We start from the raw sequence: 27,243 nt of genomic DNA on the forward strand, positions 1-27,243 counted from the left end.
CTACTCCCAAGTGAATAATTGGGATGGATACACATTGGTTCCATGGTTTGTGAATAAGAACCAATATGGCAGAAAGGGCCAAGCAGAAGCGCCTGAAATTGCACAGCCAACAACATGACCCTGGCCAAAACAGTAAATCAGGAGCAAAACCACATCCCAGGAGTAACTGATGAGATTAGTACCACCATCAAAGATTTAAAGGATGAAGGATTGGTGGTCCCCATCATACCCCTACCCAGTTCACCTGGGAGACTACTCTAAACTCAACCAAATCGTAGCTCCAGTTGCAGCTACTGAGCCAGGTATGGTTATCTCTCCTGGAGCAGGTCTACACAGTCCCTGGTACTTGACATGGAACTACTAATCTGATGAATGTATTCTTTCAAATCCCTATCGGTACGGAGGATCAAACAGTTCACTTTTTGTGGACTGGATAACAGTTCACATTCACTGTCTTGCCCAAGGCCTAGGTTAACTCTCCTGTTCCCTGTTACATAAAGCCCACAGGGACCTTGATCATCTTGACACTCCACAGAATATCAAGCTGGTCCACTTCATTGAGAACACCAAGCTAATCAGACTCCCTGCGTGAGCAGAAAATGACAAGTACTCTGAAGGCCCAATTAAGACACATGTCTGCCAGAGCATGGGAGAAAACCCTCTGAGGCATGGCATACGGGTAATGTTCTAGGGGTCCGGTGGCCTGGGGCAGGCTGAGACATCCCCTCTAAAGGAAAGGACAAATTGTTGCACCTTGTATCCTCCACCACTAAAAAGGGGGCATGGCACTTAGTGGTTCTCTTTAAATCTTGGAGGCAGCGTATATAGTCCTCAGGAATACTGCTCTGTTTAACTTACCAGGCGATTTGGAAGGCTGCCAATATTGAGTAGGACCCAAAGACAGAACTTTACAGTGGGTCAAAGCTACACTACCACTCAGGCCATATGACTGTATATCCAATCATGTTAGAGGTATCCAGCTCCTGACATGTCACTGAGCCCTAGTAGAGACTGAGCACCTGACCATGGGACATCAAGTAACTATGTGATCCAGAGCTGCCCACTGTGAACTGGGTGATAGAGATCCACTGTCATAAGACCATATGGATGCAACAGCAATCCACTATACTATGGAAAGTATTCATTTGTTATCCGGTTTAAGCAGGTCTGGAGGGAACAAGCAAGTTACAAATAATAGGTGGCCTATTCTCCCCTGTCACCTAGTTGAAGACGGACTGCCAATATACTTATAGCCCCACCTGGCAGAGCCTCGAAGGACATGGTGAAAGGGAATCCTCCCCCTGAGCAGAGCTTCAAGCAGTGCATTGGATGGTTCACTCTGTACGGAGGAAGAAAGGACCTGAGACATGCGTGGACCTGTGGGCAGGGGCACATAGCTCATCTAGTTGATTAAGAGTCCAGATGGAGCGAGACTGAAAGATCATTTGGAGAAGAGGCATAAACTGTACTTGTGGGAGTGAGCACAGAGCTTGAGGATCTTTGGGCTTCATATTAATACCCACCAAAAGAGCATCTACTGCAGAGGAAGTACTGAGCAACCAGGCAGAGGATGTCTTTTCAGGGGTCAGCCTGCTTTGTCTTTGGCCGCCCCAACCCTTGTGTAATTGACCTATGAACAGAGTGGCCACAGTTGCAGGGATGGTGGTTATACGTGGCCCAACAGCACTGGCTTTCTCTCCCCCAGGCTGATCTGGATACTGTTGCTGCTGAGTATCCAACCTGCCAATAGAAAAAACAGATACTGAGGCACCGATCTGCACTGTCCTTTAAGGAAACCAGCTGTTACTCGGAGCGGGTAGAGATTGTCCCTACTGGAACTGATACTAACTCTAGATATGGGTTTTGCCTCTTCCGCCAGCACCACAATCCAAGGGCTTTACTGGCATGGGAGTCCACATAACATCAGACCAGGGGCCCATTTTACAGCAAAGGAGGCATGACAGTCAGCACATGGCCATGGGATCCACTGGTTATACTACCTACCTCATCATCTATAACCAGCCAGCCTAATGGAATGGTGAGACCTGTACCCCGGCCCTTCAAGGGTATATGCATTGAACCAGCAGCCACCACATGGTGCCGCGTCTTCAGTGGCTAATCCGTTGGTCTGGGAACCAGGAGTGGAAGAACACTCTCGTTTGGTAAAGAAAAGCTGCCTTGATCCCACATTTTCTCCAAATGCCAAGAACCCCGTGGTAGACACCCTGGCTAATGGCTTAGTTTTGGGGATGGCTAGAAGAGGGGAGGAGTATCAAAAAACCTGGAATTACAGGTGAAGAGGTGAAGTTAATTTATTTTAGGTCAGCAACAGACAACATGGACAGACCAGAACGTGCCAGGCTGGTCCTCTGGCCAGTCCTCTGGGCTGAGATCTCTTGTGGATTCCTCTCAAGACCCAGCCCAGGATGTGGATGTACACAGCGGAGGCTTAAACTGTTTTACTGACTAATAAAGTATATGAAAAGTACTAGGAAAGAAGCAATAGTACAAACGAGATCAAAATGAGAATTAACAATGACACGGCCAAATATTCATGCAGCAACGTACTGATAGTTATAAAACAAATGATTAGTTTGGTTTTTAGCTTTTTGGTTTGGTTGATAGTGTCAGTTGGTTCAGAAACTCACCTTTCATTATTCTAACAAAAAGAGAAATGGAGTTCAAAGATTTTCAACACGGCAATTTTACACCAAAGCATTTTTACTACAGTGCTTTTTAAAGTTAATAAGTAACAAAGGGGCCTCCCTGGTGGCGCAGTGGTTGAGAGTCCGCCTGCCGATGCAGGGGATACGGGTTCATGCCCCGGTCTGGGAGGATCCCATATGCCGCGGAGCGGCTGGGCCCGTGAGCCATGGCCGCTGGGCCTGCGCGTCCGGAGCCTGTGCTCCGCAACGGGAGAGGCCACAACAGTGAGAGGCCCACATACCGCAAAAAGAAAAAAAATAAAATAAAATAAGTAACAAAGAAGATTAATAATTAGAAAGAAAATATGCCTGTTGAAAGCAAATTTGTGGCCTAAAACATCAATCCTGCCAAATAAAAAGGTGAATTAAAACATTAAAAAAGTAAGAATGAAAGATATGAGCCTGGCCCATTAAAAAATTTTTTATTGCATGTAAAAAGTACTACTTTCTAGTGTGGTTTGAATATTTGATAATAACTATATGTAACATAGTTGTCTACCTATAAATCTTTTTTGCTGGAAATAAAATTAAGTGGCAAAGGGCTTCCCTGGTGGTGCAGTGGTGGAGAGTCCGCCTGCCGATGCAGGGGACGCGGGTTTGTGCCCCAGTCCGGGAAGATCCCACATGCCATGGAGCGGCTGGGCCTGTGAGCCAAGGCCGCTGAGTCTGCGCATCTGGAGCCTGTGCTCCGCAACGGGAGAGGCCACAACAGTGAGAGGCCCGCGTACCGCAAAAAAAAAAATTAAGTGGCAAAGAAGGCAACAGAGTATATTTCTTATTAATGTGCATTATAAAATCATTTATTCAGCCTCCTCCTGTTCTATGATATTTTATTTTCTAGAGTAAGGTGTGTGGCAGGATGTGTGTAAGGGCGTTTAGAGCACTGACAGACGATGGTATGAGGTTAATCTCCTTGCAAACTGGGTATTTTTTAAAAGGTAAAGGCCCAGCTTGTTGATTTCTGCTTCTTTTGTTCTTGAAGTATGAGCATGGCAGCTTTATTTCTTAAGAGTTCACTACACAGCGGGAACAATCTTTCTAGACAAACACACTGTGAGTTAAGCAAAAAAAATCCTCTAATAAACAAAACAATCTGTTACTATTTGCAGTTAGTATGTTATCTTGTAAAAATAAAATCAAACAGGTCTCCACTTGTTGAACAAATAGGGAGAGAGGATGATAACGGGTTTTGTTTGGTTTCTATCATTGTGGGCAAGGGAATGCTTCGCTTTGTCCTCCAACTGACAACCAGTTTCCATAAACTCCCAACACCTACATACATTAGCAATGAACCTGGAGGGGTCAGATCTGCCAGTCTCTGGTGAGAAGATCTGCATAAAATAAAAGCTGTATAGTCGAAAGGTCCCAAACTGAGCCTGCAGGCCAAACATTGTCTGCTGATGTGTTTTGTTTGGGCTGAATGGTGTTAAAACATTTTTTTTAAAATTTCTTGTCAACATTTTAAAATCATATTGCATTCTCACTAAAAGGAACCAGGGCTCCTTGGAGAAACGGCTGATTCTAGAGTTGGGGCAGGATGAGCCTGGAACATTTCGTTGTGCCCCACAGTAAAGAAGTACACAAGGAATTATAGGTACCTGTCAGACCAAGGAGCTGGGTCCAAGGAGCCTCAAATGGACAAATGTGTGACAATTTGAGAATCAAAAAGAATGACAGTGATGATTTGTAACACGTTGAATTTTTAAAAAATCCATAATTCACAGTGACACTAAAAACTGTGTGTATTGGGGGCAAGGGCGTGGGTGAAAAAAGCTCTTTTTACAGAAAAATTATAACTAATGAATGTAGAAAGAATTGTTGAAATCACCATTTTACAATAACTCTTATTATAATTGATTCAGGCAAGGATCATTGGGTGACAGTTGTTGGGGAACAAGGCAGTCACACTGTTTCAAAGTATCACCCCACAGATAGCTTATTAATTATAAAGGGGAAAATGTTTCTTTACAGTTGTGGAATATGACAGACCCATCTTAACCAGGAGATTAAAACTGAGAGCACCAATTACAGGACAAAATGATATCATGTACTTCCTGAAGAGAACTGGTGTGATGGACACAGCCTCATCCATGTGTATCCTTGCTGAAAACATTTACCCTGTATCAAATCATGTGGCAACAGTGAGACTTATGTTGAGGCACATTCTGCAAAGCAGTTGACCTGGACTCTTCAAAAATGTCAATACCATGAAAGACGGAAAAAAGAATTTAAAGGTTAGAGAACTGTTGGACAGCCACATGTAAATCAATGAAGTTAGAACACACCCTCTCACCATACACAAAAATAAACTCAAAATGGTTTTAAAGGCTTAAACATAAGACATGACATCATAAAACTCCTAGAAGAGAACACAGGCAAAAATTCTTTGACATAAATCGTACCAACATTTTCTTAGGTCAGTCTCCCAAGGCAATAGAAATAAAAACAAAAATAAACAAATGGGACCTAATCAAACTTATAAGCTTTTGCATAGCAAAGGAAACCATAAACAAAAAGAAAAGACAACTGACAGAATGGGAGAAAATGTTTGCAAACAATGCAACCGACAAGGTCTTAATTTCCAAAATATATAAACAGCTCATACAACTCAACAACAAAAAAACAAACAACCCAATTGAAAAATGGGCATAAGACCTAAACAGACATTTCTCCAAAGAAGACATACAAATGGCCAACAGGCACATGAAAAGATGCTCAACACCGCTAATTATTAGAGAAATGCAAATCAAAACTACAATGAGGTACCACTTCACACCAGTCAGAATGGCCATCATTAAAAAGTCTACAAATAATAAATGCTGGAGAGGGTGTGGAGAAAAGGGAACCCTCTTACACTGTTGGTGGGATGTAAGCTGGTGCAGCCACTGTGGCAAACAGTATGGAGGTTGCTCAGAAAACTAAAAATAGAATTACCACATGATCCAGCAATCCCACTTCTGGGCATATACCCAGACAAAACTATAATTCAAAAAGATACATGGACCCCTATGTCCACAGCAGCACTATTCACAACAGCCAAGACATGGAAACAACCTAAATGTCCATCGACAGATGAATGGTCCTACTGTACAACACAGAGAACTATATTCAGTACCCTATGATAAACCATAATGGAAAAGAATATTAAAAAAATGTATATATATGTATAACCAAATCACTTTGCTGTACAGCAGTAATTAACCCAACATTCTAAATCAATAGTACTTCAATTTTTTAAAAAGTTAGAATACTGTTTTAGATTGAAGGAGACTATAGCAACATGGCAATTAAATGCAATGTATGCTCACTCATTAGATCCTGGATTAAAATATACACACACACATACATACATATGTATATACACACACATATATATATACATTATAATATATATAATAATAATAATATATTATTGAGACAATATGAGAAATTTGAGCACAGACTGTATATTAAATCATAGTATTGAGTCAATGATACATTTCTTGAGTGTGGAAATCACATTGTGGTACATAGAAAATTTCTTCATTCTAGGAGATTCATGCTGCATACTTAGGAAAAATGTGGGTGTGTCAGCCAAAAAAGTATGTGTGTGTGTGTGACAGAGACAGAGATAGAAAAGAAATGAAGCAGAATTCTAACATTAGAATTAACTAGATTACTGAATCTAGTTAAAGATATGTAGGTATTCATTGTATTATTCTTTCCTCTTGTGTGCATATATATTGAATTTTTTTTCAAAACAAGAGTTATGGGGGAAAACCCAGGAGATTTTACACAAAATTTTGATCTCTGGCTTTAAAAAAAAGACTCTGAAAGTCTAGCCCCCTCGCAGCCTGTGAGCTGGGTGGGCAGTGGCCACCCACTTCCCACAAGACAGTCTCCAGTTTGCCCTAGTCTCCACTGCTCCATCTTGTCTTGCATTCAGCCCACTCCACTCATTTATGTTACCATTGTGATTCCCCACAGACTTTTGAGTTTGTAATCCCACATAAACCATAACAGAGAATGCTGAACACGGCTAAAACAAGTTACAGAAGTATGTTACTAATCTATTATATTTCAATAAGCCAATTAAGCAATATGAAGAAAAGGGACCTAGAAATGGCACCAATTAGCAACAGCAAGATTAAATTGTTAAAGATGTCACAGGGTTTCCCCTGGAGACTTCTACTGAGTTGGGAAATGCTATTCAACTAATACGGGGGAAATATTCCTTCAACTAATAGTAGGGGAGATGAAGCCTTCAGAAATTATGAAAACTCTGCTTAGATTCTAATGCTAGGGAGCATTTACATGGTACTCTGCTAGCATTCCATGGAATGGGGCCTTGACACAAGAGCACGTGGTACTAAGCACTACATAAATGCTTTGAAAAACGGGAACCTTGACAGTCCTGCTCCCCGCAGCAGATTACCGTCACCAGGATGGTCATATGCCCAGCAGTGTTTCTGGTCTGATATTTTGAAACGGGGGAGACCACGTGAAGTGCTTCACCTCCAGCTCCTCCCCTTGGAACCCCACCTTTCTGCTTTCCCACGTGTGCCTTTCTCTCTCCTTTCTCTACTGCTCCGCCTGTCTCCTCCTCTCTCCTCTCTCCTTTGCTACTGCTCTTTTGGACCCTCTACTTTCCTGCCCTGGCATCCTTAAGGCTGCTTGATTGCTGTTCGGTGTTTGTCCCCAAAGCACTCTGCTAGCCTCAGCAACGTCAGCAAAGCAATGCCAAACAGAGACATAAATCATGGCAATAAGGTGGGCCGGGTTCCAGCAGGCACTGGAGCTTTTGCCCAAGGTCACCCAACAGCTTTGAGCCGGATCAGAAACTGCAGTTCCTAACTGTGGCTCCTGTCCCCGAGCAGTCACACAGCCCACAGCCTCGCTGGAAGTTACTGAAAGTGAGGAGACAGTAGGAAAACAGGGAATGCTCTGACCATTCAGCAGGTTACTACTATTCATGATTAGTTACAGTCAAACGAGAGCGTGTTTCTGGCACAGAGTACACACTCAGCATTCTCATCCTCCCATACCCCATGGACCTTTTTTTTTTTCATATTTGTCACTCAAAAGAGTCTTTTCACACATTTTTCCTAATCATCTCTCAATGAAATTTTAATTCCAAAAATATACTGTATATATGTATATGTACTATATGTATATCTGTGCTTTATACAATAAAAATGTTAGGACCCAACTCCTAAGAACCAATATTCATCCTCTTGGGGGTGACACTGCTCTCATTAAGAATGAATGAACTTTATTGTAATGTTTATAGTAAAGTTTTAAATGGACCTTTTCCCCCATGCTTATCTCCACCTTTGTTGGTAGCAAACCATAACTTTGTGCCTGCTAAAATAATCTATAGAGTTAAGGAATAAGAATTGGAAAAAACTGATATTCCAGTAAGAACCCCAGGCTTCCACAAAAGCCATGAGTCTCAGCACTAAGGCCCACTGGAGGCAAGGGCGGGATAAGCCCTGAGGACCAGTCTCTGGGAGACTTAAGAAAGAGTACAGCGTTTGGTGAACCACGATGGTTCTGAGGTGTGGGAACAGCAGGGCACGGACACGGGGACAGACAGAACTGTGTCGGTATCCAGGTCACTAACCAGGAGGCCATGACAAATCATTGACCATCCTACATCCGTAAGTAAAATGGGATAACAATACATACCTCCTAAGGTTGTTGTAAGCGTAGTCAGTGCATCCTAGGTAACAATCCTTGGCATTTCACCCAAGACCACTGAGTCACCAAATGGCAATATGATTCCGTCTCCTTGTTGTTGCTCTTGCTTTTCTCATCTTCTGGAAGGAGGATAGTCAAACTTTGACTGATGTTGGTCTGATCTACTCTAAGGCCCCTGTACCGTCTGCCTCGCTGCCCAACATCTGCCCGGGGAACCTCACAGCTGCTGGCTGGAATTCTTTGATTCCTCTTCCAATAGTTCTACCATTTGCATCCCACAGAGAGAAGGTTCAGTAGCATAGAGGCTTGGGACCCTAGTAATACAATGATTCTGGGTTGGTTGGCTTGTGTTTGTTTTGAACCACACAGTTCTTTTCTGGCTGGACACACAGATATTCCCCAGGGGGCTGGGTTCAATTACAGCCACCTGCTTTATGCAGAAGCAGTACCCACTTCCCGCCACAGGTCTGTGATGCCAGACTTCTTGATTTAAGATGATTTCCTTTCAGGGACTGTCTCTCTCTCTCTCTCTGTAACCTGGCTTCTGTCATGACCGTGGCGCCTCCTATCCAAAATATCTTTATATGCCTGGGACTTCCTTGGTGGTCCTGTGGTTAAGAGTCCATGCTCCCAAGGAAGGGGGCCCAGGTTCCATCCCTGGTCCAGGAACTAAGATCCCACATACTGCAACTAAACACATGTGCCACAACTACTGAGCCCGCGCTCTAAAGCAGCGATCCCCAACCTTTTCGGCACGAGGGACCGGTTTTGTGGAAGACAATTTTTCCACGAACCAGGAGTGGGGTGTGGGGTGTTTCTGGCAGTAATGCTGGCGATGGGAGAGCAGTAGATGAAGCTCTGCTCACTCGCCCACTGCTCATTTCCTACTGTGCGGCCTGGTTCCTAGGGGTTGGGGACCCCTGCTCCAGAGCCTGCACGCCGCAACTAGAGAAGCCCAAGCGCTGCAACAAAGACCCAGTAAAGCCAAAATTAATTACTTAATTAATTAATTTGAAAAATATATCTTTATATGCTTGAACCCTAGTTATGGAAAAGGGTTGAACCCTCTCCTGAAGGGTTCATGGCTCACAACTCAAATCAGATGTCGTACACCCTGCTAGAAGAAGTTCTAGGCCAATAGCTTTAAGACAGCTGTGGGTCCTGTTATGTAAAGACTAAGAAGAGTGTGTGGAAAGAACCTAGCAACATTCCAAATGAAAGAAGAGGTGGCCTAATCTCCTAGCTGGTCCATGAACTGATCTTTTACTATGCTACAATAGTTGTTTTGAGTCATGGTCTAGGTTGGTAACTCAAGGTCATGGCTCCAAGAATTCTCTCCCTCCATTAGCATACAAATATACTTATTTCTCCATATTAAAAACAACTTCAAAAACTCTCTCTTGATGCCACATCCTTCCAAGCACACACTGCCCCATTTCTTGGCTTCCTTTTATAATAAAACTCCTCAGAAGAGTTGCCTCTATCACTGTCTTCACTTTGCTCTTCTCATCCTCTCTTGAACCCTCTCTGATGAAGCTTTCATTCCTACGAGTCTACCCAAATAGCTCTCATGAAGGTCTCAAATCACCCTCATATTTTCAAAGCCAATGGCTAATTCTAAGCCTGTGACCTTTGACACCATTGAGCAACCCCCTCATTCTCGAAACATTTTCTTCCTTCAGCTTTTTTTTTTCTTTTTTCTTTTTTTTTGCCACACCACACGGCTCGTGGGATCTTAGTTCCCAGACCAGGGATTGAACCCGGGCCCCCTGCAGTGGAAGTGTGGAGTCCTAACCACTGAACCATCAGGGAATTCCCTTCTCTCAGCTTTTAAGAACATTGCTCTTGGGATTTTCCTGCCTTGAAGATCACCCCTTCTTACCTCTTTTGCTGGTTCCTCAGCTTCCTGATCTCCAGATGCTGGAGCTCCAGGGCTCAGTCTTTGGTATTTGTCTCTCCATTCCCAATGGTGGTATCTCCAACCCGGACTTTTCCCTGAATGCCAGACTTGTGCATTTAATTGTCCACTTTACAGTGGGTTTACACCTCAAATATAACATATCCAAAACAGGACTTTTGACTTCCTTTCCCCCAGATTTGCACCTGGGTCTCCCTATCACAGTGAATGATCTCTTCATTCTTCCAGGTACTCAACTGAAGAACTTTGGAGTCATTCGTGATTCCTCATCCAACCATCGGATTCCTATGTGCTCTTCTCTCAGAATACATCTTGAATTTGACCACCTCCACTACTGCCCCTCTGACCCAAACCCCATCACCTCACACCTGGATCACATCAGCAGTCTTCTAAAAGATCTTCCTGCTCATGGAGCTGGAGTAGCCAGCAGCTAGAGGAACCCTTCTAGGGTATAAGTCATGCCAGGGCACCCCTCTGCTCAAAACCCTCTGATGGCTCCCATCTCATTCAAAGTAAAATCCACAGTCCCTACCATGGCCCCCAGGGCCCTCATATCTAACCCTCTCATCTCTCTAACTTCATCTCCTATGGCTCTCTTTCTCACTTCCTCTGCTCCAGACACACTCATCTCTTTGTTCCTCCTAGAACACACCAGAACACAGCTAGAACATCTCACTTGATCTTGCCTTGGGGCCTCTGTCTTACTCTTCCCCTTGCTTGGAATGCTTTCCCCCTAAATAGCTGCAAGAGTCACTCCTTCACATTTCTGCTGGAATGTTTTCAAATGTCATTCATCAGGAAGGCTCTTCCTAACCACTCTATATAAAAAAGCAAGCCCCTCCATCACCTTTACCCCCTTATCCTGCTTCATTTTCACCACTTGACATATAATCATTTGTTTACTGTTAGTCTCTCGTTATCTGTGAGGACAGGAGCCTAGAACAGTGCCTGGTACATGGCAGGAGTTCTGTAAAAACTTGCCAAATGAACACATGTCAATTATCTTACACACAGGTGTCTCATCAAAAACACTGACTGAAAGTATTGACTTCTTTCTTTTTTTTCCACAATGGAAAGTGAGCTTGAGAAAGGGTAGGATAGTTGCTTTGAGCTCAGGTATGGCAGTATAATTTTATTACTGTCACTAGAATGGTACTTAATGTCCTTAAAGTAGAGTTTGAGCTGACTAACTTTAACTGGAGCAATTGTTTATTTTTCTAAAAGGCCGGATAAAATAAAATTCAAACGAAAACATTAAAGCGTTGACTGCAGTAGGACCTCTTGGTGAAGAGCGAATTACATTTAGTTTAGGGAGCAGTTTGTTAGCACAAATACTGAATTCATCTCATTGAAAATGTGTCACACTTTTTCCCCCAAATGGCATGAAGTAATGTTATTTGAAAAGTGTTTCAAATTTTCAGAAAAAATGTTTTCTAAAAATATTAGCAAAATAGGTTTCTTGATAATAATTACAGTTACATCTTCATATATGCTTTCACATCAAGAACGAGAAACACTGTAGATGTGGTGCCTTAATAATTATGCAATTGACTGCTGGACAATTCACTTCCATGATCTTAGCTGCTTAATGGAAACAACTGTAATTTTTAAAAGAGTCTGACAGCAACTATTGGGAGTTGCTTTAAATCATTAAATAAATGGTTTAAAAAACATACAAGCAATTCTCTGAGGACAGATACATGCCAAATTCTATTATAACATAAAATCCAGGGACTTCCCTGGTGGCGCAGTGGTTAAGAATCCGCCTGTCAATGCAGGGGACACAGGTTCGATCCCTGGTCTGGGAAGATCCCACATGCCGCGGAGCAACTAAGCCCATGTGCCACAACTACTGAGCCCACGTGCCACAGCTACTGAAGCCCATGCACTCTAGGGCCTGTGTTCTGCAACTACGGAGCCCTCATGCTGCAACTACTGAAGTCTGCTCGCCTAGAGCCCGCACTCTGCAACAAGAGAAGCCACCGCATTGAGAAGCCCGTGCACCACGACGAAGAGTAGCCCCTGCTCGCTGTAACTAGAGAAAGCCCGTGCGCAGCAACGAAGACCCAACGCAGCCAAAAAAAAAAAAAAAAAAAAAAAATCCAAGGGACCATTAAGTTCTTTTGTGGTATTAGTATTTCGTTGTATCAGATAGATCCTATAAGTAGGACATCATCTGATCTGGGGAGTCTCTTTGTTCGCAGACATAGTACTTTCATGAAATTTAGGCTGCACAAAACAGATGATGTCTTCATTTTCATCAATGGATAGTGAAATGAGAAAAATAAGGGCAATGATCTCTCTCTCTCTCTCTCTCACACACACACACACCTACACTCATACACTCTCACACACCTGAGAAATGTATATATGGAGAGATGTTGTTTTAGTTGTCAACTACTCTCTCAGGAAGACTGCTTTTTTCCTAAAATTGGGTCTTTCCTAGTTTTTTAAAAATATTAAAACGTCCTTTCATTTATGAAGTGATGGTGATAACCCAGTCTCTTAAAATGCCGACCAATCTGTAAAAAAAAAAAAATTTTTTTTGAAATTTTATTGGTCCATGAAATTCACAAGTCTGCAAATGATAACTTTCTAATAAAAAATCTTGGCTGGCTTCCCTCTTTTCACGTGAAAGCCAGACTCCTCAGCCTGGCATTCAAAGCCTTTTACATCTGGTCTTAATCTACCTTTCTTGCTTTCCTTATCATAATAAGAGCAGTCTGAGCCTCAGCCCTTGCTTGTTCTCACCTGCTAAGGTCACTGAGGTACCTTCAGCCTCAGTCTTCCTAGTTCTTGACCTTAGCAGGGGTCATTAACAGCCCCAGTTCTGTGAGGGGTGTGCAATGAAAATCCTAGGAACTCACACTCACTGAGCCCCTGAGCCCTTGAACCTGGGCCCATGGAACTGTGCTTGGTTCCGGTTTAGTATTCCCCTTCCATGGGCCCTAGATCTCTGCCTTGAATGCAGCTCAGATGGGGCCCTAAAAACACTAGCCTAGACCTCAGCAGTTTCCTGTTCTCAGGGACAACATGTCCCCAAGGCAGGCTCCAAACCCCAAAGGCCACCTGGGACCAAGGTGAAGCTATGTGCTAATAATCACTTATCCCAGGGCCAGACCTGTTTTCCAAGAAATTCCTCACACCCCCTCCTAATGGACGCTGGCTTCCTTTCCTTCTCTTTTCTCCCAGGCCTATTAGCCCAGCAGGCACCTTGGCTAAGACTTTGGGGTTATTACCTGTGTTCCTTCAATATACTGTTTTCCACTTATGCACCTCTTTTTTCCCTAGGAGAGAATGTCTGCCCTGAATGCCTTATCTCTTATTCCATGTCTCCCTAAACATTTCAAAGTCTAGTTCAAGCAAGCCTCCGAACAGTTTATTTAGAGGGTTCATGACAGGCATGGGGAGACAAGGTGAATGACACAGGCCCTGCCCATTAGGAACCCAGTCTATTGGGTGTAAGAGCTGAGGGGAAATTCATCTTCCACCGGATAAGCATCTGAAAGACAGGATGTACAACTTCACATAAACATTGTTTTAGGTACAATGGAGCTCCGTAAATATTTACTGAATAAGTAAATGGAGAAAGTATGACTTCATTTAACAAACCCTCAATTCATTTATCCAGCAAATATTTAAGCACCCATTATGTGTTAGGAATATCACAGAATTCTGAAAAGTTAGGGCTTGAAGGGACAGGCTCTACTGATAATCTAGTCCCATCACCTGATACAGATCAGGGGCGTCTCAGCTGTGCACTTGATTTTGGAGAATGGAGGGCTGTGTGCTTTGTAATCAGGCTCCTGTGCACTCAACTGTATCCTTCAGGGGACATCAATATTCAGTTACTCAAGAGAACACATCTGACTTCCTAATTTATTGGCAACATCTACCCTTCCTAAGAGTTTATTTTGTTAACATCTTTTTTTCAATCCAACAATAACATTTATTGGTATTACAAGCCAAGTGGTTGATTCAGAGATCTAGAGGCGAGGTCCCCATCCTGGGGGAACTGAATTAATTCAGGGACTAAACTTGTAAACACCCTATTGCTAAAGAATAGTGAGAGGTTTCAGAGAGGCGCTCACAGGTGACCTTCAGAATCAGAAAAAGAGTATCTCTCCACTAGAAACAGACTGGCTTTTCTTTGGAGTAAATGGGCCCTTTGAAATACAATTATCACCTTCTCCGCTAGGGAAAGCCTGAGAAAGTGAAAAACATCCATGGGCCCCAGAGAAACAGTGAGACCCTCTCTCTTCCTGTGTAGAGAGTGGGAGGGCAGGGCAACCAGGCGGTGGGATGGGCAAACACTGCTTGTCTCGCTCTTTCCTAGGGGAGTACTTCACAGGGGCTTTGGAAGTGTCTTCTCAGAAATGACAACATCCAGTTGGTAAAGAATGTCCTAGACCCAAATAGAGAAAGTCGTCCCCACCCGTTTTAATTTGTCCAAAGCCCTCCACTTCCCATTTGGGGTCCTTATCCAGAGATAACCCCACACATGTAATTCATGGGGAGAAGACTTTTAGAGAGGCCTGGAGAAAATGGAGAAGCAAAGGTAAGAGAAGATCCCCTGGATGTTCCACTGAGCCCGCATGAGGTTGCTCTTTCCTTGTTGGATAGTTAGCTGTACTTGTCAGAACACAGAGGCCCTAACTGTTTAAAACCAACCCCTACGGAGAAAGTTAATCTGTTGAAAGTTAACCCACACTGCATTCATTACAGGGCGCATTCTACATAGGGTAGGATTTGGGTTTCATCCTCACAGAGATTCAGAAAAGAAGGAAAGATACTTTCCTTCTTCATTTCCATTCCAGGAAAAAAATACTTTCAGCTTATAATAAACAGCTCCCCTCCCCCCCGCCACATCATGGTCTCCAAGAGTTAACTGATGAACATTTTTAAAGCAATCATTTCACTTTTTTGAGAAAAATCCTTCTCCTAGAGACAAGACGTTATAAAGTTCAGCAGTAGATAAATGTGAGGCATAATGAAAACCTGTCAGCTTTCTAGCTGTTTGAAAACAGGTGAATGATTAATTCTCTTCATGGACTGAGAACATCAACAGAAGCTAGTCTAGAAGTTGAAAAATCATGGAAAGTTCCTGTACTATAAAAGTTGATGGCTTTTCATGAACCAGATCTACAGGTGACATGGGAAAGAAGCCACTGGGAAGAAAAATAAAATATTCCACAGCAAGTCTGCAAGTGAATACCATCATTCCCTGCACTTAACGTCTCCACTTTCTAATTCATTATATAATTGGTGACTCGCGCACAGATGTCCCATTTGTGTCACTGAGGACAGAAGTCCGTGAAGGAAGGAGATGTGGCCACATCTCAAGGCATTTATTTCACATAACACGACTCACTTTAATTTTTTTAGTCCCTGAAAATTCACTTTAAAGAATCCCTTACCAGGACTTCCCTGGTGGCGCAGTGGTTAAGAATCCGCCTGCCAATGCAGAGGACAGGGGTTCGATCCCTGGTCTGGGAAGATCCCACATGCAGCAGAGCAACTAAGCCCAAGCGCCACAGCTACTGAGCCTGCGCTCTAGAGCCCGCGAGCCACAACTACTGAAGCCTGAGTGCCTAGAGCCGGTACCCCACAACAAGAGAAGCCACTGCAAGGAGAAGCCCGAGCACCTCAACGAAGAGTAGCCCCTAGAGGGGTGGGATAGGGAGGGTGGGAGGGAGACGCAAGAGGGAGGGGATATGGAGATATATGTATGCATATAGCTGATCCACTTCAAACACAACATTGTAAAGCAATTATACTCCAGTAAAGATGTTAAAAAAAAAAAAAAAAAAGAGTAGCCCCCGCCGCAACTAGAGAAAGCCTGCGCTCAGCAATGGAGACCCAACACAGCCTAAATAAAATAAATAATTAATTTAAAAAATCCATTACCTTGAGCATGCGGATTTCTCGAAGGGCGATTTTCTTTATGACAGGGTCATCTTCTGATTCCAGAAACCTCTTGATGGCCACAATCTGACCCGTGTCCCTGTTTCTGCATTTGAAAACAACTCCATAGGAACCTTCGCCAATTTTCCCAATTTTTTCATACTTCTCCATCACAGAAGAATAAATCTTCTTTAAACGGATCTTCACATAGTTTGAAAATGTCGCTTATAAAATCTTGGCCTGAACACACTGCACTAGAGCTTCACTCAACGATGGGTCTTTGTCAAGGACCTAGAACAGAAGACGGCACTCGTTACAGAATTAGGAACCAACCCATTCCCTTAAAGCCTCGCCCCTCAGCCGTGGCCACTTGATCAAGTGTGACAGCTTGGAGTCAGCTGCCTTTGGTAAGTCAAGTTTAATTGTCTGTTATATACCCTGCAAGTTAAAATGTAACCCGTCATCCTAAAACGAACTGAGTTGTAAGACAAACTATCTTTTTAATGGTAAGTTCATCCGATCTAAGACACATGAGCTGGCTGGAGGACCGGGAAGGGTAAGGGCTTCCCCGGTTCTAATATCAGGTTTCATTTCCCTTCGGCAAGAAGACACCGCCCGGCTCCCCGCGCGGCCGACGGCGGCGAGGCCCCGCCGGAGGGGAGAGCCCTGCGAGGCGCCCGCCCCGCGCCTCCTGAGGCGGGCCCGGAGCTCTGTGAGAAGCAGGGCCGCGCCATCCCGCCGCTGGGCGGGGCCACCTCTCCTGCCCCGCCGCTGCTGCGCGGCCGCGGGGAAACCCGCCAGTGCCGCCCCGGCTTGCCACCCGCGCCCCAGCCCCGCCGCGCAGCCTCGAGCGGCGCCACGTGGCGGCCCGGCCCGCGCCTCCCTCCCCCCACAGGACTCACGGCGCCGCAGCTGTCGGGCCGGCCTAGCTCCTGCCTCGCCGACTCCCGCCCAGCTCGGTCGCGGCCGGCCGGCCGGCCCGCGATCCCTATGGGAACCGGCCCCCGCTCCGGCCTGGCCAGGGCGGGGCCGCAGCGCCCCGGCCTCCCTCCCGGACCCGGCCGCCGTCCTTGCTGCAGCGAAAGGCCCTGGTGGGCTGCCTCGGAGCCCGAGAGAAGCTGTTCTGGACGTGGGCCCGGGTTCCTGCACGTCCCTCTGCTGGGGAGAGGAGGCCTGCAAGATTGCAAACTCCAGCAGGTCGTGGAAAACGCAGCTCTGGCAGAGCCTGCCGGGAACACGCCTGCGCTAGGAGCCCCTCACCCTACGCAGCCTGTACCACACCGTGTGATAACTGTGATTACTCCCCTGTATTCTCCGCAGGGGAATGCCTTGAGGGCAGCTTCTGTGTCTCTCCTGGTCAGTGCTGTAGCAGCCAGTAATGAATGAATGAATGAGAGAAAGGGGGAGAGGAAAAGAGGAAGTATGATGACGGTACGATGACTGAAATTGGTTAGAGTCTGCACGTACCCCCACTAGCTTGGGAGTTGGGGTGGGGTGGGGCAGTGCTTGACCATTGACTTCCACTAGAGCTGGGCTTATAATGTGGGAGATGGAGGCTTACAGAGCCTGCCCTATCTTACGTTCCTTATTTACATCCTTCTCCCGACTGGCTCCTACTCGCTCAGGTCGGAGCACAATGGTGGAAAACTAACGGACTTGGAGAAAATCACGAAATAGGGTAATTCGCCACTGGGCAGATTGCCTCAGTACTTTATCATCTATCCCATTCTACATGCCCAGCATTGATTTGGGTATTGCCTGGAAGCAATAGCTGAGGAGAGAACATTTGCATACTGCCTACGAAACGGGGACCAATCCTGTGCCAAGCAGCATGCCACTAAATGTAAATCAGGATAGGGTTCAGGAAGGAGCTGGAGCTGGGAGGAGAGAGATTGGTGGCTGCCTTGAAAATGGAGTGGCATAGAGATGGGGTCCAGGGATGGGCTGGAGGTGAACCTCCCAAAAATGGTTTGCAAATGGCGACCATTGATGTGTTTTCTGTCTCTATAGTTATGCCTCTTCCAGTATGTCATATAAATGGAATTATACATTATGTAGCCTTTTGAGGCTAATCTTCTTTCACTTAGTATTAATATATTTGAGATTCATCCATATTGTTGCATTTATCAGTAGTTCATTCCTTTTTATTACTGAGTACTATTCCACTGTATGGATATTGTTTATCCACTCCCAGGTGAAGAATATTTGAGTTGTTTCCAGTTTTGGTGATTATAAACCAAGCCACTGTAAATATTCATGAATGGTCTTTTGTGTGAACATATGTTTTCATTTCTCTTGGGAAAAAAATACCTAGGAGGAGTACTGCTGGGTCATATATTAAGTATGTGTTACTGTAAGTGACTGCCAAAATGTTTTCCGAAGTGACTCTACCATTTTACATTCCTGCCAGCAATGTTCCAATTTCTGCATCTTTGCCAATACTTGGTATTCAGTTCTTTTGACTCAGTCATTCTAAAAGGTGGGTAATGGTCTCTTGTGGTTTTAATTTGCATTTCCCTAATGACTAACATTGAGCAGTTTTTCATATGCTGATTTGCAATCTGGATGTTTTTTTTTTTGTTTGTTTGTTTTTTTTTTTTTTTTTGCGGTACGTGGGCCTCTCACTGTTGTGGCCTCTCCCGCTGCGGAGCACAGGCTCCGGACGCACAGGCCCAGCGGCCATGGCTCACGGGCCCAGCCGCTCCGCGGCATATGGGATCCTCCCGGACCGGGGCACGAACCCGCATCCCCCGCATCGGCAGGCGGACTCCCAACCACTGCGCCACCAGGGAGGCCCTGGATGTTTTCTTACAAGTTCTAGAAGGTTTTTGTAAATTCCTTGAGGTTTTCTATGTAGGCAATCATGTCATCTACAAATAGGGACCGTTTTAGTTTTTCCTAACTGGTATGCCTTTCCTTTCTTTTTCTTGCCTTATTGCACTTCGTATGTCCGTCCTCCAGTGTAATATCAAATAGGAGTGGTGAGAGCAGATATCCTTATTACTGATCTTAGGAGGAAAACATTCAGTCTTGCACCACTAGGTATCCTGCACTAACTAGATTTCTTTGTAGAGGTTGTGGTAGGCAGTCTTTAAGATGGCCCTTAATGATCCCTGCCTCATGGTATTCATGCCCTTGTATACTCCCCTTGTATATTCAGTGTAGGCTTGACCTAGTGACTTGCTTCTAAGGAATAAAATATGTTTAAAGTAATGGAATATCACTTTTGAGATTAGGTTACAAAGAGACTGTGATTTCTGCCTTGAGTACTCTCTTGTACTCTCTTGCTCACTGCCTCTGAGGGAATCCAGATGCCATGTTGTGAGCTGCCCTATGGCAAGGAATTGAGGCGACCAACAGCCAAGAAGAACGTAGTCACTCAATGCAGTATTCTGTGAGGAACTGAATGCTGCCAACAATCTTGTGAATGAGCTTGGAAGTGGATCTCCGTACCACCACCCCTGCTCCTGCTCCAGTCAGTCTCCAGATGAGGTCGTAGCCCCAGCTGACAACATAAGTTCACTTTTGTGAGAGACCTTGATTAGGAGGCACCTAGCTAAGTCATACCTAGATTCCCAGCCTCCAGAGACTGTGAGATAATCATTGTTCGACATTTATGCTTTGGGGCTATTACACAGCAATATAGAACGAACACAGAAGCTGTTTATTAGATTGAGAACATTCTTTTTTTAAATATTTATTTATTTTATCTATTTCTTGACTGCGTCGGGTCTTAGTTGTGGCATGCAGGATCTTCCCTGAGGCGTGCAGGATGCTTCGTTGTGGCGCGGGCTCTTCGTTGTGGCACGCAGCCTTCTCTCTAGTTGTGGTGTGCAGGTTTTCTCTCTCTAGTTGTGGCACGCAGGCTCCAGGGCGCATGGGCTCTGTAGTTGCGGTGTGCAGGCTCCTGAGCGTGTGGGCTCTGTAGTTTGAGGCACGTGGGCTCTCTCATTGAGGCATGAGAGCTCAGTAGTTGTGGTGCATGGGCTTAGCTGCCCCGCAGCATGTGGGATCTTACTTCTCCAACCAGGGATCGAACCCGTGTCCCCTACATTGGAAGGCAGGTTCTTTACCACTGGACCACCAGGGAAGTCCAGAGAAAGTTTTTTTTTTTTTTTGCGGTACGCGGGCCTCTCACTGTTGTGGCCTCTCCCTTTGCGGAGCACAGGCTCCGGACGCGCAGGCTCAGCGGCCATGGCTCACGGGCCCAGCCGCTCCGCGGTACGTGGGATCTTCCCAGACCAGGAGGCGAACCCGCTCCCCCTGCATCGGCAGGCGGACTCCCAACCACTGCGCCACCAGGGAAGCCCGAGAAAGTTCTTTTTAATTGCAATTTGCTGAAAGGTGTTTTTTTGTTTTGTTTTGTTTTTAATAATGAATGGATGGTGAATTTTGTCAAATACTTTTCTGCATCTATTGAAATACTGACTTTTCTTGTTTAGTCTGTTGATATAGTGAATTACTGTGATTGATTTTAAAATGTTGAACCAACCTTACATTCCTGGGATAAAACCAGTTTGGTTATGGTGTTCTATCATTTTGATACACTGCTGGAGTTTATTAATAATATTTTATTAAGGATTTTTACATTGTTTCTGAGAGATATTAATAGTTTAACTTTCATGTCTTTGTCTGGTTTGGGTATCAAGGTAATGCTGATCTCATAAAATGAGTTGGCAAGTGTTTCCTTCTCCTTTATCTTCTGGAGAAGTTTATATTAAATTGGTATTATTTATTCCTTAAATGTTTGGTAAAATCTGCCAGTAGAGCCATCTGGAATTTTCATTGTTGAAATGTTTTTAATTACAAATTCTACTTCTTTATTATATAAAATATAGGACTATTCAGGGTATCTATTTCTTCTTGAGTGAGATTTGGTAGTTTGTGTCTTTCAAGAAATTTATCTATTTCATCTAGATATTTGAACTTATGGGCATAAAGTTGTTCATATATAATAGTATTACATTATTATCCTTTGTATAGTAGTGTACTCTCTGTCATTTTTGATGTTAGTAATTTTGGGGGGGGTTTCCTTCTTTTTCCTGATCAGTTTGACTAAGGCTTACCAATTTTGTTGATTTTTTAAAAGAAAGAGCTTTTGACTTAATTGATTTCCTCTGTGGTTTTTCAATTTCACTGATTTCATCTCTTTATTATTTTCTTCCTTCGCCTTGCTTTGCTTTTAGCTGCTTTTTCTAGTTTTTTAAGATGAAAGCTTAAACCATTAATTTTATTATTATTTTTTTTAATATATATTTATTTGGCTGTGCCAGGTCTTAGTTGCAGCATGCGGGATCTTCATAGCCGCGTGTGGGATCTTCGTGCGACATGCAAGATCTTTAGTTGTGGCACGTGGTTTCTTTTAGTTGCGGTATGCAGACTCTTAGTTGTGGCAGGCGGGGTCTAGTTCCCTGACCAGGGATCGAACCCAGGCCCCCTGCATTGGGAGCATGGTGCCTTAACCACTGGACCACCAGGGAAGTCCCAGAGATCATTAATTTTAGATCTTTCTTCTTTGCTAATATAAGCCTTTAATGCCATAAAATTTCTTCTAAGCATGACTTTAAATGCATCCCAGACATCTTGATATATTGTACTTTCATTTTCATTCTGCTCAGAATATTTTATAATTTCTTTCATGACTTCCTATTTGAACCATGGGCTATTCTGAACTGTGCATTTTTAATTTCCAACTTTTTTTAAAAGAGATTTTCCAGATATCTTTGTTATCAATTTCTAGTTTAATTCCACTGCTTTCAGAGAAATCCCTTTGTGTGATTTAATTTCTTTCAAACGTGTTGAGGTTTGTTTTATGGCCCAGGGTATGGTCTATGTTGGTGAATGTTTCTCTTTGACAATTTGAAAATTTATTTGTAAATGAGGTAGGAAAGTCAATATGAATTTCTCCAGAGCTACCTTGTCTGAAGTTCATTCCAGGTTAAAGTTAGTCTGGAAAACCAACTTCATGGACTTCACAGGCTTCAGTACCCAAGCAGCCTGGAGCTGTGCCAAGCCCAATAGGGAAGCAGGGAGCAAATGCACAGTCATTTAAGCGTAACTAAGCAATGAGCCAGAGAGCTGGTGGCACCTGCAGCTGTACCAGTCGTTGTATTTGGAGGAAGTTGGAGCAAAATATGAGAGAACAACTTTGAAAGGGAGACGAACAGTTGACGTCACCACTTGGCCCCAAACAGAGAGAATGCTATGGCCTCTACACTGTCAAACTGCAGTCAGCCCTTTCAGCTGGCATGACTGGAACTGGATTTGATATCAAAGAATTGTAACTCCCAGAAAGCAGAGTTCCTGGGAGGGTGAGAAATGGTCTGATATGTGGGTTCTTTTTCTCAAGCAAGCGCAAAGAACAGTGAAACAACATTATGATTTTCTACTTGGAGCGATTTTGATTTGCACCTCTGCATAATTAGAGAGAATACTTCAGTGCCCCTGGATAACACAAACAGCACTGTGGTATTTTAATCATTTAAGAAAGCAATAAACATTCAGTAGAGTAATACATAGTAAGAGAAAGAGCCTGGGATTTGGAGTCAGAAGACCAGCACTTCTACCTTCTTACTGGTGTTTGATTTTGTGCAAGATAGTGACTATTGGCCAACCAACAACAGCAGTAATTATTTAACTAGTGCTTACTTCGTGGAAGGCGTTAAGCTAAGAATATTTTATGTATGAGCCTTACAACAACCCTAGGAGATGGGCATCGATATTATCCTGGGTTTCAGATGAGGAAAGTGAGTTTTAGAATGGATAAGTCACGTGTCTAAGGACACAAAACTAGCGAGTTGTAAAGTGGGGACAGGAATGAAGGCAGTCTGACTACAGAGCCTGTGCTCCTAGCCTGTTTGCTAGTACTACCTAACACAGTAGAAGTGGTTGTCAGGATTCTTGAGTTAATGTATAGGACACTGGGAGTTGACCCAAAGTACATATCACATGCAATGTAGTACCCTCCTTTTTTTAAGTTGCCAGGAAGGTAAGTCTTGTCATTACGCTTCCTTATCACAGTGGCTCAGCAAATTCCTCTGTGTGCAGTTCCCAACTCTGAAGAGCAAACTTCCGTGAGGCTGGGCAGAATCCTGAGGCCTCATCTGAGTGCTGAAACCAGGGCAATGGTTCAAGCTTCCCCGCCACCCCCAATTATGCTTCCTGTAAGGAAAAGTGAGCTTAGTCACTGTGATCTTAAAATGACGCTATATAGCCTCTTGAGGAAATACTTGAATTTACTTTCTCTGCTTTAAGTGGATTTAGAAATTGTTTCCAGGGCACATACAGAAAAGAGTTCGTAACTACCCTTTAGGGGTACTTATGTTTCAGGCTCAATATCTATATTATCTCTAATCTTTATAACAATCTTATGTGGTTGGATTTGTTAACTGGTCGGCATTATTAACTACCCCATCTTACTGAAGAAGAAGCTGAGGCTCTGAGAGGTTGGTCCCCATAGTCAAGGCCACCCAGCTATCCAGGGCCAACAGCAGGTTTCAAACCCGACTCCACCTGTTTCCAAAGCCCATGCTCTAGTGGCGAATGGAGTTACAACAACTAAGAACACCTTGTGAACAACCTAAAGAGAAGCCAAGTGTCAGCCAGGTTCTTCCTGACCAGCCACTGCTTAAATGTCACAAAACCAGGTGTGTGTAAATAACTTTCTCCCTTATCTGGAGATAGTAAAGGTGAATCAGTGTAAATACTGGAAAGTCAATTTAAATAAAAGCCTATCATCCTTGACTTTCTATGTGGATCCAACCAACAACAGAATAAAGTGTTTTCATCCCTAATCACCATAACCTTAGTTATTTTGTGTGTATTTTTCCCTTTAGGTACTCATTGCATTTTATATATGATAAGCCATTCTTTTAAAGCACCTCTTCTTCTAAAAGCTTTCTTTGTTTCTGAGTCTACCTTTAACAACGTCAATATTTTTGTAGCATCTTCAGATTTTAAAACAACCACCCGGTACTTTTGCCAACGAACCCAAATACTGTGAGAGCTCAGCAAGATTAACACGAAACCCCGGAGGGTTTATGTGGTTGGCCCTAGGCCACCAGTGTGTGAGACAATGTATACGGTGATCCTTCTTCAGGAGACAAGTCTCCAGATCTCATGGTGTACATCTCTGCCACCCTGGACAGATGATTGCTAACCACACTTAATTGTAGACAGTCTATGTACATTTCTGGACTTGTATGATTTTTGAATCATTACATTCTAGGGAAAAGGTAAATGTCAAAAAAAATTTATGAGACAATAAATAAGAAAGAACATAAATTACTTTGTGAACTTCAGCTTCAACCCATGGCACAGAAATAGCTGTTTGGAAAGCAGACTTCTGCTGGGTGCTGACCTGAGTCAGACACCACGCTGGGCTCTGGAGGCTGAGAAGAGACTTTCCAGAGACCAAGCACTGTATCATCGTGCACAGCCCGCTCTCCTGCCTCCCCTCCCAGCGAGTATCTTCCCTGGAGGAAGCGAGATAGACCTTGGAGGGCTGGAATTCACATTGTACTTTTTGCTTCTCAAAACACTTCACCAGGTTCTGTGAAGGAGAGAGGGCACATTTGGCATTTGAGGAAACAGCTACCAAAAATCTAAATGACTTTTTAGGAGTCAAGAAACCAAATTTTGTAGATTAATCCTTTGTCAGCATGGACATATATACACTACCAAATGTAAACTAGATAGCTAGTGGGAAGCAGCCGCATAGCACAGGGAGATCAGCTCAGTGCTTTGTGACCACCTAGAGGGGTGGGATACGGAGGGTGGGAGGGAGGCTCAAGAGGGAGGGGATATGGGGATATATGTATACATATAGCTGATTCACTTTGTTATAAAGCAGAAACTAACACACCATTGTAAAGCAATTATACTCCAATAAAGATGTAAAAAAAAATTTTGTTCTAGGCAACAAACAGGGCTAGAACCTGTCTCAATTCTGAGTTGTATTCTTTCCACCTGTTGTACCACACTGTGGCTTTAAATTAAATAGCTCTAATTACATGGTTAAAGAAGTGTAAATCTGCCTTAAGAAAACCCAGTATCAAAACAAATATTCATGTGTGTGACAAGGTGGAGGAGGAGGGTAGGAAGTAGAAATCATTTGCATTTTAAAAATATTCTTTACTTAAAGAATAAGTAAAGAATATTTTTGGTACCCTAGATACATTTCCCATTGAATTTTTAGGCGTCCATTGATCCAAAAGATCTAAATAGTTTCATAAAGTCATCTTTAAGCTGCATGCATGCCAAGGATTAAATGAAGATCATAGTTACCACCACATGGGGAAATCCTGTTCTTGTAAATAGCTTTCATAAGAATGGCTCATTGTCAAATATTAGTAGTGAGATATTATTGTGAAGCATCTAAACTGGATCCACATGTAGGTCTCTGTAAAAAATATGAATTTAAACAATATTCCTGTTAAATGATAAGAAATCCTTCACCAGCAACATATTTCTTTTTCTACAATATCATCTCACCTGAGGTTCCCATTAAGAGGATGAACTCTGGAGCCAGACTGCCTGGGATCAAATCCAGCTCTGCTATGAACCATCTGTGAGGCAAGTTACTCAACTTCCTTAGGCTTCATTTGTTTCATCTGCAACCTAGAAATTAGCTACCTCTTAAAGTTGTGAACATAAATGAGTGCTCTAATCATGTTAGCTTTAATTGTTATTATTGTTATGATACTAATGATCTCTGTATACTGTTTTCTTTTTAGGTGGGAATTTCATTTACACTAAAATGTATTCAATACTTTACTGACAACATATGTAAATTTATAGATTCACTTAACACCTATCAATCAAGGAAAAACATCTTTTTCGTCACTCAGAGAACTAAGAAACACTCCCAGGGGTTTCTACTCAGGAAGCCAGCACTTTCCACTGGCAGAGCACACTCTTCCCACCACATCATGCTGCCCATGGGATGATCTCTAAGAAAGGAGACAGCATGTGATGGAGGACGAACCAGACCTGGGTTCATCTCTGGGTTCTATGCTTTTTTGGTTGTGTGAAACCAGGAAAATTACTTCGTGTATTGGTCTGGGAGTTTTTTGTTTTTTTTTTTTTTTAAAGAATTAACCTTTCTAGGGACTTCCCTGGTGGCTCAGTGGTTAAAAATCCGCCTGCCAATGCAGGGGACACGGGTTCAAGCCCTGGTCCGGGAAGATCACACATGCTACGGAGCAACTAAGCCCGTGTGCCACAACTACTGAGCCTGTGCTCCAGAGCCCGCGAGCCACAACTACTGAGCCTGTGTGCCACAACTACTGAAGCCCATGCGCCTAGAGCCGGTGCTCCGCAACAAGAGAAGCCACTGCAATGAGAAGCCTGCGCACCGCAACAAAGAGTAGCCCCCACTCGCCACAACTAGGGAAAGCCCACGCACAGCAACGAAGACCCAAAGCAGCCAAAAATAATTAATTAATTAATTAATGTTTAAAAGAGTTTTAAAAAAATTAACCTTTCTAATTTGAGATAATTCTAGATTCACATAGAGATCTCAAAAACCTTTTTCCCCAGTTTCCTCCAATGATAACATTTTGCAAAACTATAGTACAGTATCACAACTGGGTATTCACATTGATAAAGTCAAGCTACAGAACAGTTTTATCACTACAAGTATCCCTCATGTTGCCCTTTCCTCCATCGCTGACACCTGTTTGTGAATAAATTTTTCTGTGGGCATATGTGTTCATTTCTTTTGGGTAAATACTGAGAATTGGAACGGCTGGATTGTATGGTAAATGTATGTTTAAGTTTCTGAGGTACTGCCACATGGTTTTTCAAAATGGCCGTACCATTTGGCATTCCCATCAGAAATATGTGAGAGTTCCAGTTGCTCCAGATTCATGCAAGCACTTGGTACTGCCAACTTTTTAAAAAAAATTGTAGTAAAATTCACACAACACACCATCTTAACCAGTTTAAAGTGGACAGTTCAGTGGTACTAAGTGCTTTCACATTGTTGTGCAACCATCATCACCATATATCTCAGAACACTCTTCATCTTGCAAATGT

General features: G+C 43.5%; 1 protein-coding gene and 1 long non-coding RNA gene across 7 annotated transcripts in view; both read right to left on the reverse strand.

Moving 5' to 3' along the window:
• The window catches only part of CDKL1 (cyclin dependent kinase like 1), a 59,103-nt gene extending 41,921 nt beyond the window's left edge, over positions 1–17,182 (reverse strand). For 4 of the 6 annotated variants that reach the window (XR_014015449.1, XM_081229719.1, XM_081229720.1 and 1 more), the window contains exon 1: positions 16,210–16,992. Coding sequence is in view for 5 of the 6 variants with exons in the window: in XM_081229719.1 (XP_081085845.1) it covers positions 16,210–16,377 (168 nt within the window). In the remaining variant the exon portion in view is untranslated. Of the gene's footprint in view, positions 1–16,209; positions 16,993–17,108 lie in introns of those variants that run through there. The other 2 variants (XM_081229717.1, XM_081229718.1) reach the window with 2 other exon arrangements.
• Positions 17,183–24,524: 7,342 nt separating this feature from the next.
• LOC308613521 lies at positions 24,525–25,802 on the reverse strand. Its single transcript, XR_014015260.1, has 3 exons — positions 25,699–25,802; positions 25,492–25,606; positions 24,525–24,757 (listed from the first exon to the last, which is right to left on the reverse strand). It is a non-coding gene; the product is annotated as an uncharacterized lncRNA (long non-coding RNA).
• Between the last annotated feature and the right edge of the window lie 1,441 nt (positions 25,803–27,243).

This window comes from Mesoplodon bidens (genome assembly GCF_964165515.1).
Source record: "Mesoplodon bidens genome assembly, chromosome: 3".
Classification (NCBI taxonomy): Eukaryota; Metazoa; Chordata; class Mammalia; order Artiodactyla; family Ziphiidae; genus Mesoplodon; species Mesoplodon bidens.